The sequence below is a fragment of the Hypomesus transpacificus genome, chromosome 22, assembly GCF_021917145.1.
Source record: "Hypomesus transpacificus isolate Combined female chromosome 22, fHypTra1, whole genome shotgun sequence".
In the NCBI taxonomy this organism is placed as follows: Eukaryota; Metazoa; Chordata; class Actinopteri; order Osmeriformes; family Osmeridae; genus Hypomesus; species Hypomesus transpacificus.
Window position 1 is genome coordinate 6359276 of NC_061081.1, and position 16032 is coordinate 6375307.

General features: G+C 46.1%; 4 protein-coding genes and 1 long non-coding RNA gene across 6 annotated transcripts; 2 read left to right on the top strand and 3 right to left on the bottom strand.

Moving 5' to 3' along the window:
• Nucleotides 1–92: 92 nt before the first annotated feature.
• On the bottom strand, nt 93–2192 carry LOC124484552 (claudin-23-like). The gene has a single exon (XM_047045511.1). It carries the CDS (start codon nt 1215–1217, stop codon nt 396–398), a length of 822 nt encoding a protein of 273 aa, XP_046901467.1. The 5' UTR covers nt 1218–2192; the 3' UTR covers nt 93–395.
• Nucleotides 2193–2293: 101 nt separating this feature from the next.
• Nucleotides 2294–3454, bottom strand: LOC124484553 (claudin-23-like). The gene has a single exon (XM_047045512.1). It carries the CDS (start codon nt 3330–3332, stop codon nt 2517–2519), a length of 816 nt encoding a protein of 271 aa, XP_046901468.1. The 5' UTR covers nt 3333–3454; the 3' UTR covers nt 2294–2516.
• A 1514-nt stretch (nt 3455–4968) lies between these two features.
• parm1 (prostate androgen-regulated mucin-like protein 1) lies at nt 4969–7820 on the top strand. 2 transcript variants are annotated; one of them, XM_047045508.1, is made up of 5 exons: nt 4969–5164; nt 5407–6168; nt 6773–6862; nt 6973–7051; nt 7145–7820. In XM_047045508.1, exons 1-5 carry the CDS (start codon nt 5131–5133, stop codon nt 7215–7217), a joined length of 1038 nt encoding a protein of 345 aa, XP_046901464.1. In that variant the 5' UTR covers nt 4969–5130; the 3' UTR covers nt 7218–7820. The 2 variants fall into 2 exon arrangements, with proteins under 2 accessions (XP_046901464.1, XP_046901466.1); XM_047045510.1 differs by lacking the exon at nt 6773–6862 and having other exon boundaries at nt 4973–5164.
• A 1456-nt stretch (nt 7821–9276) lies between these two features.
• wu:fk95d07 (formin-like protein 14) lies at nt 9277–10966 on the bottom strand. Its single transcript, XM_047045513.1, has 5 exons — nt 10865–10966; nt 10561–10647; nt 10184–10210; nt 9908–9943; nt 9277–9753 (listed from the first exon to the last, which is right to left on the bottom strand). Exons 2-5 carry the CDS (start codon nt 10612–10614, stop codon nt 9475–9477), a joined length of 396 nt encoding a protein of 131 aa, XP_046901469.1. The 5' UTR covers nt 10615–10647; nt 10865–10966; the 3' UTR covers nt 9277–9474.
• A 2719-nt stretch (nt 10967–13685) lies between these two features.
• Nucleotides 13686–15701, top strand: LOC124484557. Its single transcript, XR_006957973.1, has 3 exons — nt 13686–14114; nt 14273–14340; nt 14451–15701. It is a non-coding gene; the product is annotated as an uncharacterized LOC124484557 (long non-coding RNA).
• The last annotated feature ends 331 nt before the right edge of the window (nt 15702–16032 follow it).

Sequence of the window (16032 nt, forward strand, 5' to 3'; positions counted from 1 at the left end):
GGTCAAAACAAATCATCTGGACAAGAAGTGTACCATCAGAGCTACATGCCAGCAGTGAAGACCTTCAAACGAGACAATAACAACAACCACAATTGTAAATGAATGTCGTAAACATTTAATGAGAGCCCTTTTGTGATACAGTAATGATTGCAGACATCAGGGCCTATAGCCTCTCAGCCTGACAACATGTTGGCATATATAAAGTGCAACAGAAACACTATGTAAAAACATTATGATGCAAATGCAAAACCAATGATGTAAAATACTTACACAATACTTTATTCAAACAAATGTATAGTTAAAAAAGAGACTTTCCCACAATGTTAACCAAAAAGTTTATAAAATAAGCAGTCTACATTGTCATTTTCCTTCATTTTTACGTGGGAAAGTCCACTTCACAAGTCGGCATCATATGGTTTGCTAGCATACGAGTTGGCAGACAGGGCACCGGACCGCGGTCCAGTGCGGGGGAAAGCCCGGGGGAAGTCCACCTCCTCATCCATGGAGTTCTTGGAATAAGGCACGCTGCTGGCGCTGCTCGTGGTCCGGATTACGCTGGGCACGGCGACCCGCCTCGGAGGGCTCCTTGTGTGTCTGAATTCAGGAATAACCACCCGTTTCTCACCCCGGTTCTTGCCGCCACAGCATCGACAAATGCCAATGAACATGACGAAGCCCGCGACCACTTCAAAAATGCCCCCGATGTACCCCAGAATAATGCAGAAGTCCACACGGATGACTGAGTTTGGCGGCGCGTTAATGTCTTTCAAGATGTGAGTGTACCAGGATATCGGGATAAGTGTCATCACACCGGATAAAAAGATAAGCACTCCGCCAATCCCAGCGACGGTCCAGTTGGGACGGTCCGTCCAGCAGCGAATCCCCGGGATTGCCACGGCCAGTCCAATAAGGGTAACAATGAGAGAGGCCACCATCAACCCTTGGGCTATAGGGATGATCGGATTATTAAAGTAGTCAGTGTCTGGTTGATTGCATTGGACTACCCTACTCGACTCAAACGCTTGACAAATGTCCCATATGCCTTGCTGTAGTATCTGGTCCGTAGATACGCCTGGAAGATCGCGTAGCGTTCTCCAATTCGGAGCCACAGTGGACGTTAGGTTCAGGATCCAGCCGCAGGGCGCGAAGACCATCCCGAATATGAAGATTCCCGGGGTTCGCATGGAAGTGCGCACCCATTCCTCCAATTTGGGCATGGTTATGGTCGTAGGTGTCTGGTAACCTCAGAAGTGTAGAGCTCTGACTCTTAGTAGGCTTCAAATGGTCTAGAGCTGTCTTGAAAGTTGTGTTAAAAACCGAAACTCTAGGTAGGAGGGGCAGTTACTGAGAGCTGAGGGTGTGACGCGCGGCTCGATGAAAGGCTGAGTTATCTCACCTGTAGGAGAAGAGACCGAGAGTGCTCTCACCTGAATAATATTATGTTAATTAGCCACTTACCTGATAGTAACAGGTAAGAAGCAAATCAGGTTCATAAACCTAAATATTCAACTTCTTTGAAATAAACTTATTTAGGCCTACTATGGGTTTATTTCGTTTTTTTCACATAGGCCTAAAGCATTTGTAATTCGTAATTTTAAAATACATCGTAGAAATTAGGCCTACTACTTTGTCAAACGCATTAAGGAAGATACCCATATTATTAGCTATATAAGTGTAGAGCGTGTGAACCATTTGAGCTACAGCTGGAATGTCATGGAAGAATGTGGCTGGTTAGGCCGGATGGGATGTGCCACCATCAAGCCATGAACAAACTGTTGGGGACATGTAACCGCACCCTGCCCTCTCATCCCCACCCTCCGGAATTTCGAAATAATCTCCCAACCCAGTTGTGATTGGCATGAGCTCATCAGCGTGGCAGCATTTCATACTATTAGTGGACGAGAAGTCCTGATGGTCCAATCATCTGTTCATACCTTGTTTCCTTCACTCCTCTCGTCCCTTTCTTCCACTCTCAGATGTTGGTTTCCCCCAGTGATCAACTGGTTAAATGACCGTGGGGATGGAGAGAGGAGGACTAGGAAAAGGTTTTTGGACGCACGTTGGCCAGAAGTGAACAATATGAAAGCGACGTTTCTTATATTTTGTATGGGTGCAATAAAATACATTTAGACTGGACACTAACAACATTGGTAGGCCCTAATGGACATTGCAAACATGCAATGATAATTGAGAACCCGTGTAGGCCTATAGCTATCCATCTGACAAGGCAAACATTAGGGCGACCTATGCGTCTCCGCCTTACAACACGGCATTAGATGTAAAGTGCAATAAATAAATATTCAAAAGGTTTACTTACATTTCATCACACATTTTTACATTTAGTCATTACTTCTTGTATGGGTAAGGGGATGGGTAAAATATGGGTTTCGGGGTGGGATAGCATTTTTACGACACACTTGGCAAAATAAGTCTTCAGAAGTAGGCTAAAAAACAGACAAAGACTGTAATAATCACATTGTTTTCCTTCATTTCAACTAGGAGCTTTAAACTTCACTTCACAAGTCAGCATCGTATGGTTTGCTGGCGTAAGAGTTGGCTGAACGGCCACCAGACCGGGGTAAGGCCCGGGGGAAGTCCACCTCCTCATCCATGGAGTTCTTGGAATAAGGCACGCTGCTGGCACTGCTCGTGGTCCGGATTACGCTGGGCACGGTGACCCGCCTCGGAGGGTTCCTGGTGTGCATGAACTGAGGAACTTCCTCCACCCGTTTCTCTCCCCGGTTCTTGCCGCCGCAGCATCGACATATCCCAATGAACATGACGAAGCCCGCAACCACTTCAAAAATGCCCCCGATGTACCCCAGAATAATGCAGAAGTCCACACGGATGACTGAGTTTGGCGGCGCGTTAATGTCTTTCAAGATGTGAGTGTACCAGGATATCGGGATAAGTGTCATTACCCCGGAGAGGAAGATCAGTAGTCCTCCAAGTCCAGCGACGGTCCAGCGGGGCCGATCCCTCCAGCAACGAACCCCGGGGACAGCCACGGCCAGTCCGATCAACGTCACGATCAGAGAAGCCACCATCAACCCTTGGGCTATAGTGATTAACTGGTTATTAAAGTAGCCATCGTCTCTTTGTTTGCACACGACTGCACGGGACGTATCAGACGCCAGACAGATGTCCCAGATGCCTTGCTGGTAGAACTGGTCGGTAGATAAGCCTGAAGCATTGCGTACCGTTCTCCAGTTTGGAGCAACTGTGGACGTTAGGTTTAGGATCCAGCCGCAGGGCGAAAAGACCATTCCGAAAATGAAGATTCCTGGGGTACGCAGGGAAGTGCGCACCCATTCTACCGTTTGTTTGGGCATGGTTTCTGTCGTAGCTGCGCTATATGCCCGGAAGAAATCTCTTCTGTACCTCTCAGTACAAATGGTGTGTGTCTCGAGAGTTGTCTTACTGTAAAAACGTGGCCACCTGAAACTCTGAAGGGAGAGGGGGGTGGAGGAGAGAGGAGAGAGGGGAGGGACCAAAACTGAGCGTTCGAGCGGAATCTCACTTAGGCCTACATAGGAGATGCGCGCTTTCAAATGTTGCGCTATTCATTGTTTCGGTTAACAAGCATCAGATTGTAAAAAAAAAAACAGACCTGGTTTGTTCTAGTTTTCTCTCTATTCGAAACTTATAATCAATATAACATCGTTTGTTTGTAAACATGCATAATTTTGGATATTTATGCTTAGCCTATTAGATCAGTACCAAACACGCGATGACAGTAGGCCTAAACAAATGGCTTTTGTCAAAATTAGTGTGCGTGTGCATCACTACACCTACACTGGAATGTCAGGAATGTGGCTCAGCCGGTACAGTACAGCATCATCAAGCGAGCACACACACACACACACACACACACACACACACACGCACGCACACACTCACTCACACACAACCCCACAAACAGGTTATGACCGCAGGAACTAAAACGCCACAAGACCAACATGTAGTGTGGTGAACAAGGCTGATTGTCAAAGTTCTATTTCACTTTCGACTTTTTACACAGTGGGAATGAGAGGTCAGTGGTCCCTGTGTACTCCAGCTTTCCCCCAACCAAGCTGCATTGGCTCAGCTAACCAGTGACAAATGAAGAAAGAGAGTGTGCCAGTACAGAAGAAGGAGACATGTCCATCATAGAGGACTATCAGATGGAACAGGGATGGGGTTAGTGTTACAACAGAGGGAGATTGTTAGAACGATAGTATGATTCAGAATGCAGATGTTTGCTTCTTTCAGGCTGCCAGAGGCAAGGCTCTGCAAACGTATGGGGCTATAGGCGTTGATCTGGGAGGAGTGAGAATGTGGGCAAACTAGACAGCATGTTTATCTGCTCTGTCTATGTTTATCTGGTCTGTGTCACTTATCGTACCGATAAGGAGGTTACATGACAGACTAGCTGATCATTTCCACTGTTCCGGTTCGGAACCAGAGACCAACTATAACTTTTCGTCATAGACCATCATACGAGACTATAAGTCGTGAGATGGCGCTTCATCAGTCTTTAGTCTTACTCTCTGTACCACCTACCTACTAGGCTACCGCCAGAGATTTGACCCACTTCAGCATGATTTATTGTCAAGTGCCTGATACTTCGGAGTCAGGCCCGAGCTAGTAGGCTGAAAAGCTCCGCAAATATTCAGTGTTGTCATAAAATATGCAAGTTTTGTTATTTAACATGTGGCCAACTTGTTCGTTTCTCAACATTGTTTCCTACTGACAAAATAACAGTTATAAAATAACATATCATGAATGATAGGCTATTATAAGTTTTGTTTACAAGCCCTTAAATTTAATTTGGCAATTATCTCAAGGAGGCCTGCACTTTCATCACGACATTTAGTTTATTCAAAGCATCTCTAAATAATTCATCTGTACAAATGAATTTCCCTCATTATTTGCAGTAGTCTTCTTGGTTTTAACTCCCTCTAGTGTTTGGTTGGTGTTCCTGTTTGAGAAATCAAGAGAAGGAGGAGGAGGTTAGTTTGAGGCGGAACTTGAAACTCTATTAATCAAAGCGAATTACCATCTGTCATAGACTGGTCGAAGCTACCGGAGTGAACACGGCCGTTTCTGCCACTGAGTACTTGCCTCAGTATTTGTTAGCTGACGCACGCTATGATGAGGGTCGGAGTATTAATCTTTCTATCAGGTCTGTATTATACGGAGCCGTTTCTTTTAAAGGTTTGTCTATCTGCGTAATTGTATCAAAAGAATAGTCGGTAACCAAAAGCTTGAGTAGGCTACACTTTCATTTTAAGTATGACTGTAATTACAAGCTTAAATACAAGGTATTTACCGAATCAATTGTTATTTAGATATTTATAACAATCTAATTTGTAAATTACAGATGTTGTACCTGTGTAATTGAGCGTTTGTCAATTATTCTTGTAGGGTGGTTGTGTCTGGTTGTACCAGGTGTTACCAGCACATCCACACAATCGTTGAACTCAACAGAAACCCCAACAGAAACCACCTCCTCACCAAAACCTCCATCTGAAACCACCTCTTCACCAATCCCCACCAGTGAAATTGTCTCCTCAACCACCTCTTCCCCACCAACAACCCAAGATTCTTCATCCTCCTCCATCACCCCCTACTCCACGACTTCCTCCCCAGTCAGCATCACCACCATTATTCCCCAGACCAACTCTACACAGACGACCATCCACACACCAGGCCAGGAATCAGGAGCGACCTCACCTGTAGCCAACACATCCTTGCCAACCCAGACTCCATCTGAGCAGATCACGACACCCATCCTGACCTCCCAGCCCACACAGCCCCACCAGTCCACTGTGAACGGGTCCACAGGAACCACCAGCAGCCAGACTCCAGCCACCAGTCTGAGCAATTCTACTGGGTCCTCCACCTCTTTCTCCACCTCTTCCTCCATCTCCTCCACCACCTCTTCCTCCACCTCTTCCACCACCTCTTCCCCCACCTCTTCCTCCACCACCTCTTCCTCCACCTCTTCCCCCACCTCCTCCTCCACCTCCTCCACCTCTTCTTCTGAGCCGCAGTCCTCCACCTCTGCTGTGCTGCTGACTACTACAACAGGATCCAAACCCACAACCTCTCAGTCAGTGTCAAGCACCATCCATCAGACCACCGCTACCGGGGACAACAAGAGTCCATCCAGGGCCTTCAGCTCAGGTGAGATAGCACCATGTCTGGAGGCTCTGTCTGCATGGCAGACTAATTGTATTGAGTGGCCCTGTTGAGACTTTTTACCATTCAATATGATGATATGTGCTTTTTCTGGAGTTGGTTTGTATCAAATTACTGTCCAGTACAAACCTTTGGAACCAGGGGGAGAACTTGGAACAGTGTAGGACACCAAGGAAAAATCGTTTTTCTATTCCATTGATAGATTTCCCATGATAGGCATACATTTTTTGTTTGTCTATGGTATTCACCAGCCACAACAAATAATAATAATAATAATACATTGGATTTATATTGCACTCTATATTTAAGCAATCTCCGAGTGCTACAAAGCATATTGTAATACAAATTTAATGAATCAAAGTTTAATAATAATAAATAAAATAAAAATATCAAGGTCAATAAATAATTAAAAGCAAAACCTGTAAAATACATTTAGTGAAAAGCTACAGCTGGCACAGCCTACTTTACAGCTGTCAAAGTCCACCACAGACTATTTTGTGTATCATTAAACAGGTTACTAAGTACCCTGACTTCCTTAGGGTTAATTTGTAAATAACATTACATAAGTCTGTAAAGCCAGGAAATGTAGTTCACAGGTTGTCCAATCCTGTTTCGCTGTCCCTTCCTTGTCAGTGGATAGAGGTCAGAAGCCACAGATGGGTGATGGTTTGTCTAAAAGGTGATTTATTTGTTAGACAGGTGAACTGTTGGTTCAGTGATTAGTGCAGAATGTGTCCAGTAGCTCCCCTAAACTTTGACAACTCTCTCTCTCTTTCTCTTTTACCTCAGGAAAAGTCGCAGCCATCGTGTTTGCATTCATTGCTATAGTGATCCTGATGTTCGGAGGGGCCTACTACTGGAAGTGGAGGTGAGGAAGGTCAGGCAGGATAGGACACCCTCTCTTTTTCTCAACACTCCCTAACTCTCTTCCTCACCCCCCCCCCCCCCCCCTCCTCTCCAGGCGTTCCTCCTACGGCCGTCTCCTGGACGACAACGAATACGCGTCTTTCCACAACCCTCTATATGAACACTGACCCCCGACGACAGCCTGTGCTACCGCTGTTTGACCCCGGCCCCTGGAGAGAGTTTCTTGATGACCAGAAGGAGAGAGAGCCCAGTGACCGTCAGACAGAGCCTGGATGACCCCTTACCCTGGGCCAGCTGGACCACCTCATGGATGTCCAGATAGAAAGGTGTCCCCTAGGAAAGGCTCTTGAAGGACGGTGTGTCTGGAATGACCAGGGGACCCTCCAGCACACGTCAGGCCCATTCTCTGATATCCCATTCGCTTGCAATACAGAGTATATGCACAGAGTATATGTTGATAATATATAGATCGCTCTGGAGTGATTTGAAATGATTCATGACTGTGATTATGTTCTTGTGAAGGTTCTGTAGACAAAGTCGTTTATGTTACTTGAAGTGACTGCTCACCCTGGCAGTCGACTGTTTGTTGTGATCACTGGCGTGTGTTCGCAAGGAAACAGTTTTTCAGTGTGTTTTTCTAGACAAAAGCCAGTACTGTGACAATCCCCATGTGAAGGATCCTCATCTGACCTACTCTGACACACTGTTGTTGATTCGATTTTGTGATTTTTGTGACCTTTCCAGAAGTTAATAAATGTTACTGAACTGTACCTTTCAGTGATCACATTCATTCCTGAAATCCTGGACAATGTTCAGAGATACTGCCGGAAAACACCCAGAACACTGGGTGTGTTCTCCCGCTGGGGAGGGAGAATAGAGGGCGTGTGTCATGTGACCTAACACCTTTCTCCTATACTCATCATGACCCCTTGGCAGTTACATCTTTCACTTCTAAAAGAAAGTATACAGAAAGTTGTGGGGAGGGAGTAATCCCGGAGTATGGATGATAGGGAGGAGGGGGTGTGTGGAGTGACCTCATCATTGGTGCTTGATTGTACCCCTGTCACTCTTCACCCTCCTTCCCCCTCTTCACCCTCCTTCCCTTCTCTCTCTCTCTCTCTCTCTCTCTCTCTCTCTCTCGCTCTCTCTCTCTCTCTCTCTCTCTCTCTCTCTCTCTCTCTCTCTCTGTCTCTCTCTCTCTCACTCTCTCTTCCCCCTTTCTCTCTCTCTCTCCCTCTCTCCCTCTCCCACCAGTGTGTTTGGCTCAAGAGCCTCAGAACAGCAATGTTATCCTGTAATGACAGAGGGGCAGCACTGGGTTATTAAAAGGCTTTAAATATACCAGAGGGCCCGTGTGTGTGTATATGTGTGTGAGGAGCTTACAAACTGCATCTGGCTCACTCATGGTGTTCTTCAGAAACAAAGCTTTGTGTTTAACCTCAAAGGATCTTCTCAGCCCTTCCCAGGCATGTGTGGTAACAGTTCAACCAGGAAACCTGAGTGGTTTACTGATCATACGGGTGGGTCAATAACTTCTCCTTCCCGCGTGCAAATCTGTGTTTGTTTTGTATTCTTGTTCAGAGCGCTTTCCTGACCACAGTACAACAGAACAACACAAAGGCTCAATGCCCCACCCCCTCAACTGTCTCTCAGTGGACATCGTTCAACTGTAAGTCAATACAAAAAGCTTTGGATTTCTTTTCTGGATATTATCAAATGTGGTGTAATGTCATTCAGTTTTTGAAGACAAGCAAAGTAAACACATTCCTGCTGTGAGCTGTTTGAGGTTAGAGTTTCTTCCTCACCCTGCAACACCATGACTCATATCTGTTCATTACATACTTCCTGCCACAGACAGGAGGTGTATCAGTGTGACACAGACTTGGCCAACGCTGATATTTCTGCTCATTTGGACGCATATACTGACTGTCAGTTCCAGTGAAATGAGAAAATGTTACACATAGGGGCACCTTGGAGGGCACTTTCCTACAATTTGTCACTGAATCACGGGCATTTTCTTGCATACCGGGCAGCCATAAAGGGCACTTTGTCATGTTGTATCTACCCTAGAGGGTGACACAACCCTCTAACTTGGATAAGACCCCCCCCCGCATGACCACCAGTGGTCAGATCACACCAACACACACCTGAACACACACACCAACACACACACACCTGAACACACACACCAACACACACACACCTTAACACACGGTTGAGCGCCAACACTGGATGTTTATTATTTAAACACTAGATGGAGCCATCCACCAAAATGTAAACCTAGTGACATCACCTAAGACACTGAGGCATCACAAGTCAACTACTGTGTAGCAACATCATTGTTGTCTTAAACTTTATTTATGACTACCAGAGCAAAATACCTCACTCCACACAGACAGGGAAATGTCAACCCCCCCCCCCCCCTCAATTGAGCTTGGGAAGGCTGATGACGATGGGGGGTAGGGTGTATGCACTGAGGAAGGGGTTGGTATAGGGGGAGGAGGGATAAGAGGGGTAAGAGGGGTAAGAGGGGTAAGGGTATGCAGGGTAGAGGTTGTAGGGATTGGGGTTGGGGTAGTTGAAAGGGTAGTTGTAGTAGGGATTGGTTGGACTGAGTGCAGTCTCTGGGCGGGGCACTGGGTAGTAGATGGTCCGAATGGTGCTACTGGCTTGGGCCTGAGGTGGACCAATTGGAGTGACTCTCTGGGAGGGAAAAAGAGCACCAATGAGATTGAGATGAGGGGTGGTTATTGCCATCAATGATGTGAGAGATGGAGCAGAGTGTCCCCGTGTGTAGAACTACATGGCAGTACCTCTCTCTCTCTCTTTTCCCCTCTCTCATTTCTCTTTATCTTACCTCATGTTCCTCAGGCATCAGAAGAACCTGCTCCACCTAAAGGAAGATAGACAGTGTCTTAACACACAGTAATAACTCTTCTCCACCTCTCTACTGTCAACACACATTTGAATAGTTTTCTCTCTCCTTCTCTCTCTCTCTCTCTCTCTCTCTCTCTCTCTCTCTCTCTCTCTCTCTCTCTCTCTCTCTCTCTCTCTCACACACACACACACACACACACACACACACACACACACACACACACACACACACACACACTCCATCTCTCTGACTTACCTCAGGCATCACAGGGACCTGCTCCACCTACATCAAGATTGAAAACATGGTTTTATCCACTGAAGAATTCAGTATAATCTGTCAACATCTGGAGTCATGTTGTCAGAAGTCATCACAAGTCAGAACTCTCTCTTCTGTCCACAGATGTCATGTTGACTTCTAAACCTAGATCCAACTATTACCAGGACTCCTTTGCAGTGCTTATAAACACCTCAATGCTCTTGTTCTAGCACAAATCGAACCTATAAAGGTCCCCCCATTAAGAAAGCTCCACTGACCTTACTCACAATAGACTCAAGCCAACACTAACCTAACTGAAATGATTTGGTGTGTGTTTGGTATGTTTAGTGAGCATGCTGTCTTCCATAAGATCTTACCGGAGCTGCCAGACACACGCTGACCAGAGCCATCAGGACAGCGAATGACCTCATCTTTAAACACTTCTCTGCAGAAACACCCGGACACTAGAGTAACAGAGACAACCATCCACAGTTAAAGACAGGTTAAACACATCTGTACCACCTCAGCTTGACAAGACAGTGAGTTAGCTCAACATCAAAGTGCAATGACCAATGACGTGCAGTGTTATAACATATCTTGCAGCTTGGTCAGGTTCACTATACAGACATGAAAAGTTGCATAGGGCAGAGGTGTACGGAGAGGTGGTGAAGTGTATCTTACCTTTTAGTTTGTATGCAGTCACTAATCTGAAGGATATCTTTCAGATGCTTCTTTGGCTCGGGGGTTTTAAGTCTTGCTTTTGGGAGACGCTGGCGCTTTCTGGTCCAATCAACTTTCAGCTTCACCATACCAGGAAGTAACCTCAAACCACAAGGATCTGATGATGACATCTTATCAGAAATCTCACCACATTTCAGGTAAACAAAATCACCAAATGTCAACATGTGACTGCAACCGTTTATGGTTTGTGTATGAACGGCACTCCCTGTACAATATGGTTAGGATGAAGAGTTTGTCTAGTGCAGATAATCCAGATTGATTGCTGGGTACACCAGTGATTTTTAAATAAGCTATTTGAAATGGATCTTTACCTTGATATATCCAGTCATACCAGATGATGTGTTCTATGGGAGGTCTTACGTCGCTTTAAGTCACTGTTCATTACAAATGAGATGTTCATTGGCTGGTCTGGAGAAATCCAAACATGATTGTGGAACGATGCGGCAGTTGATAAGCACATTCCAACAGCACCTGCGTATGGCATCAAACCCTGAAGACACACCATCTAGACTTGGCAGAAGACTTGTCAACCTCAACGCCACAATCTCATCGTTCCTTAGAATCCCTCACAGTGTGTGTCTGTGTGTGTGTTTGTGTGTGTGTTTGTGTGTAGTGTTGTATCAGGATTTCTCAATAGTGACCTTAATAGATATCTCAGCGGTTGTCTGCCTGGTTATCTGCACACCTCTGGCAAAATGAGCTACTTCTTTCTGTGGTCTAGAATGGTGATAAACATATTTAATTAGATCTCATCTTTTAGACAAACTTTAACCATGCTATTTTAACATCTGATCTCCTCTAGCATCTAACATATGACCTACCAATCAGAGTTTCCATTGGATTATCTAACATTCGGCGAGTTCACATTACAAAACATGAGAGTAGACATGACATCAGGGAGATCAAACGATGCTGTCTGAACCTGACCTTCATATCTGTGGCCACACTAATTGAACACACAGGAAATGGAGCTGTTTGATTGGATGATCCAGTGCAGGTTGGACCATCTATAAGGTGTCTCCGAGATGTCAGCTCACACAATAGGAGTCACTTTATCAGGTAAGTTAACAGATAGATCAGCCTTCGGTCTTGTCTGTGCTTCTTTTCGTTTGGCATGATTATTTGGGAGTAAAAACCTTCCTGCGCTAAAGGTTCAACTGTTTATCAGAAGAAGGTTGACTTGTATGTAGGACTGACGGTGACTGCAGTAAGATAACGAGTCAGATCGTCAGTGCAAAGAAACCTGTGGGACTGACAACTCAGTGTGTCTGTGAGACCAGGTCTGATCTGACTGGTTCTGGTGCTGAACAAAGGACATTGACACCACAAAGACTGCTATGCAGATGATGAAGATGATGGCCATGGTGATGGTGGTGGGGACCAGTCTTCTGAGCTTCTGTCTCGCTGCACCCGTGAGTACCCGTGTGCTAGGATGATTCATCAGCGTGTTGATCACATGTCACCTCTGAGGACATGAGCGTGACAGTCAGCTGCCTGCCGTGCATGGGTGCATCCTGATCCTGCCTCTGTACACAGGTGGTGGAGCAACAAGAGGAAGAGCCTGTTACCGTCGGGGTGAGTGTGCTTGTGAGTCAGTGTGTGTGTGTCAGTGTGTGGGTGTGTGGATAATAATGGGACTATTAACACTGCGTGACCATGTAATGACAGCATTGTGACTACGCCCTTGATTCTATGTCAGAGTCTGACCTTCATCCGTCGTCCCCTGGAGCAAAGCTCCTCCACCAGGACCGTGTCGTCCACCTACCTGTACCCACGTCCACGGCTGGAGCAGTTCTTCAACCCCAACCTCAACCCTCTCTTCCACCTGAACGGACACAAGTCTCTCAGTTACAACAACGTCGGTTACAATCCCCTTAGTTACAATCCCCTCGGTTACAACCCCCTTGGTTACAACCCCTTCGGTAACAACCCCTATGGCTACAGCCCCTATGGCAGCCAGTACTTTAACCCACAGTTTGGGGCCCCTCAGGTGTACACTCACTACCCCTACCTCAGCGGGCCCCAGCTGCCCCCCACCCTCATCAACCTCAGTAACATGTCATAGACTGTGTGTGTGGGGGGGGGGGGGGTCTCTGGACACACCCACCCCGCGCCCATCTGTGCTGCAAGCACCTCAGAAACCAAGTTAGATGTTTTAAAAATGTGTCTGGCTTATTTTATCAGTCAAACAATAAGTGTGAATAAAGATAATCCTAGAGGGACGAAACATAATGACAACCCTGTGTCTGTGTCTGTGTATGATTATAACCGGAAGGCAACAGCATTAAGGCAGTAATTAGCACCACACAATACAGCTCCTTTCCTTCACACCATCCTTCTCCCTTATTCACACAGAGAAAACATAATAGTTCAGGTTTGGTAAGAGAAGGGCCACTGAGGACAGACCAAACTGAACAGCTGAATATCAATCCTTGGTACGAACACTGGGATCTAGCCCTTCAGTGTGATCGGCTCAGTCACTCCAATACTGGAAGTCCTCAGCCTCCATATATCTTGAGGCAAGTGATTCTCGTTAGTCCTCTGTTATTTTCCACTTTGGGTATTGTTTCTCCGCAACAAAACCCTCAGGATTTGAGGGGTAGTGATAATTACACAAACAGTGCATGTTCAGACATTTGTTGCATTGCTTCCTATGCAACTTAGGGTGCCGCCCCTCTGCATGGGGGGAACTTACACAATGTAAGATTCCCTAAAATACGCATTCCTTTTTCATCCCATTGCATTGCGTGACAGATTTATTTCGTCACTGTTGGTTTTGTTTGTTTTTAGTATAGGGCTGGGGCTGGGCCTGGGTTTGACCATTTAGAAGGCTGGGTTTTGATCTGATTCATTCTGTTTACTTTGCAACACACTAGGAAGTTTGGGAGTGATGCATTAACAGAGTGGTGTCACACGTCAGCAAGATCAGAGAAGTCGATTCACCATGCCAACTATCCTGCTGGAACATTCCATGGTAGGGAACAACCAACCGGCTCTCTCTCTCCTCTGCCTATATCTACACTCCTGTCCTGAGAGGACCTCAGACTGTGGCTAGGTCATGCTGGACATCCTCAGAAGCCTTGCAGAGACCTCACCATAACACAGCACCTTCCAATAACTGTGTGTGAAGACCACAATACAACTCCGAGATAACTCCTGTCAGCAGAAGGCAAGACAACAAGCTATCAAGGTAACACAGCTTTCTCCACTCCTCCGTCAGTACCATGAAAAGGACTCCGTCAGAATGAGTCGCTAGTATTTGGAGAGTCCTGATATTTGATGTGTTATCACTGCATCCATGCTGATGATGTTGTTCACTATTTGTCCTTGTCGTTGTTTGTGCATCAGGCTGAGAGATGCGACTCCTGCTCTGTGGTGTCCTCGCGGTCCTTCTCACAGCCTCCTCATGTGGCCCTGTAAGACTTATTTTTATTATGTTTATCTTTAAATTATTATTTAATTTTTCCTGCTGTCAACACTGATGTGTGGTGCTAGTTGGAGCTGATGTGTGCTGTTCCCTCCACAGGTTTTTGAAGGGTCTGGGGACCAGAGTGGCTCATTGCTTGATTGGCTGAAATTGTTTCAGTGGCAACCCTCTGAAGTAGTCTCCAATCACATCTATGGAAGGGAGCCAAGATACTGGAAATCTTCCGAATCTTCCGAATCCTCAGAATCTTCTGAATCTTCAGAATCTTCAGAATCTTCAGAATCTTCAGAATCTTCAGAATCTTCCAAATCTTCAGAATCCTCAGAATCTTCAGAATCCTCAGAGATCACGGCAAAACCACTGACTCCTAAACCCACAGTTCCAGTGACCCGTCCCACTTCTGCCACAACTGCCACTACAACAAGAACCAGGCCAGTCACCAATTCAACAATGTCACCGACCCCCACACCTTCCTCCACAACAATGTCACCGACCCCCACACCTTCCTCCACAACAATGTCACCTACCACTGCAGAAATGTCCACTGAGGGACCTCTGGAGACTCCTTCACCAGGGACAACAGCTGGCATGACGACCAACGGTGTGACAGATGAGATGCCGACACCTGCTCCTGTCACAGAGAGCAGAGGGGACAACTGACATGGGACTCATCGGGAGACCAATCAGAGATCAGGGTAAAACAACAAACTGAATATAAAGCTGTCGTTTTCCTCAACAGCCTGATTGTGTCATGCTCTGCCCTACGTGTCCCATCTAACTTATTAAACTTGTATCCAACTGAATTGGTCCCACAGATACTGAGTGAATCAAAGGGCCAAGGCTGTTGTAATTGTATTGATTGCACTGAGGAAGGTAAAGGTGCTTCCTGTCATGAAGTATCTTACCAGTGGGTTCTATATGATGTGATGTCAGACCTGTTCTGATCTTCATGTTGACACAGGTTACTGGGAGATGAGTGTGGAGTTGTCTGTACATGTATGTTGGGCGTGGAACTGGGCCAGGAGTGGGATTACTTGGAGGGAGCATGGAGGGGACTGTACCATTTGTAAAGGGGTTTGGTTTCAAACCCAGACCATAAGAGCTAAGCTTGTGACTACTGCTGGAGGGGACGACTGCATCTGTGAGTTCTGTTTCCTCATGCTGCCTGCTGAGTTGTGGATGTGTTCTAGGTCTGTGCTCCTCTCATCTCACCCCTGAACAGATAAACACACCCAGGAAGTCTTCAGTGTCTTCTCTTGTTTTAAAAAAGAAAGGATTGAAAGAAGACTGTTACTTTGTAATGCTGCATTTGAATGTAATAAAGGCGAACAAAAAAAACATTTGTTTTCAAGTAAGTTTTGTTCAATTGGGCATCTCAAATGTATCCTGTTGTCGAAATGGCAGTAGTCATAAAGGAGAGATCCTGTCGAAACCAGGCTGAGGCGAGATAGAGGGCGTTCCGCCTTCCCACTGCAGACACCTCACTCTGATTCAGACTGACAGTGCCCCCCTGTGGCCATTAAGCCCTACTGCAATGCCCATCTCTGAATGCCCGTCCAAAACATAATGTTGACACTCCAGGTCTGAGCTTTAAGCTCTTCATCCTGTAGAGACCTCATCTTCCTCTGTCCCCATGTCAGGATTCTCCCAGGAGTCATAAAGCATTCAGCCTATGTGATCT

Bases quoted from the DNA above. Each gene is read 5' to 3' on its own strand.
- wu:fk95d07 (XM_047045513.1), bottom strand. From the start codon at position 10,614: ATGAGGTCATTCGCTGTCCTGATGGCTCTGGTCAGCGTGTGTCTGGCA. The intron at 10,211-10,560 runs GTAAGATCTTAT...ATCTTGATGTAG, and splicing joins GCGTGTGTCTGGCAGCTCCG to GTGGAGCAGGTCCCTGTGAT. The intron at 9,754-9,907 runs GTAAGATAAAGA...TTTCCCTCCCAG, and splicing joins TGATGCCTGAGGAACATGAG to AGAGTCACTCCAATTGGTCC.
- LOC124484553 (XM_047045512.1), bottom strand. From the start codon at position 3,332: ATGCCCAAACAAACGGTAGAATGGGTGCGCACTTCCCTGCGTACCCCA.
- LOC124484552 (XM_047045511.1), bottom strand. From the start codon at position 1,217: ATGCCCAAATTGGAGGAATGGGTGCGCACTTCCATGCGAACCCCGGGA.
- parm1 (XM_047045508.1), top strand. From the start codon at position 5,131: ATGATGAGGGTCGGAGTATTAATCTTTCTATCAG. The intron at 5,165-5,406 runs GTCTGTATTATA...TTATTCTTGTAG, and splicing joins AGTATTAATCTTTCTATCAG to GGTGGTTGTGTCTGGTTGTA. The intron at 7,052-7,144 runs GTGAGGAAGGTC...CCTCCTCTCCAG, and splicing joins GCCTACTACTGGAAGTGGAG to GCGTTCCTCCTACGGCCGTC.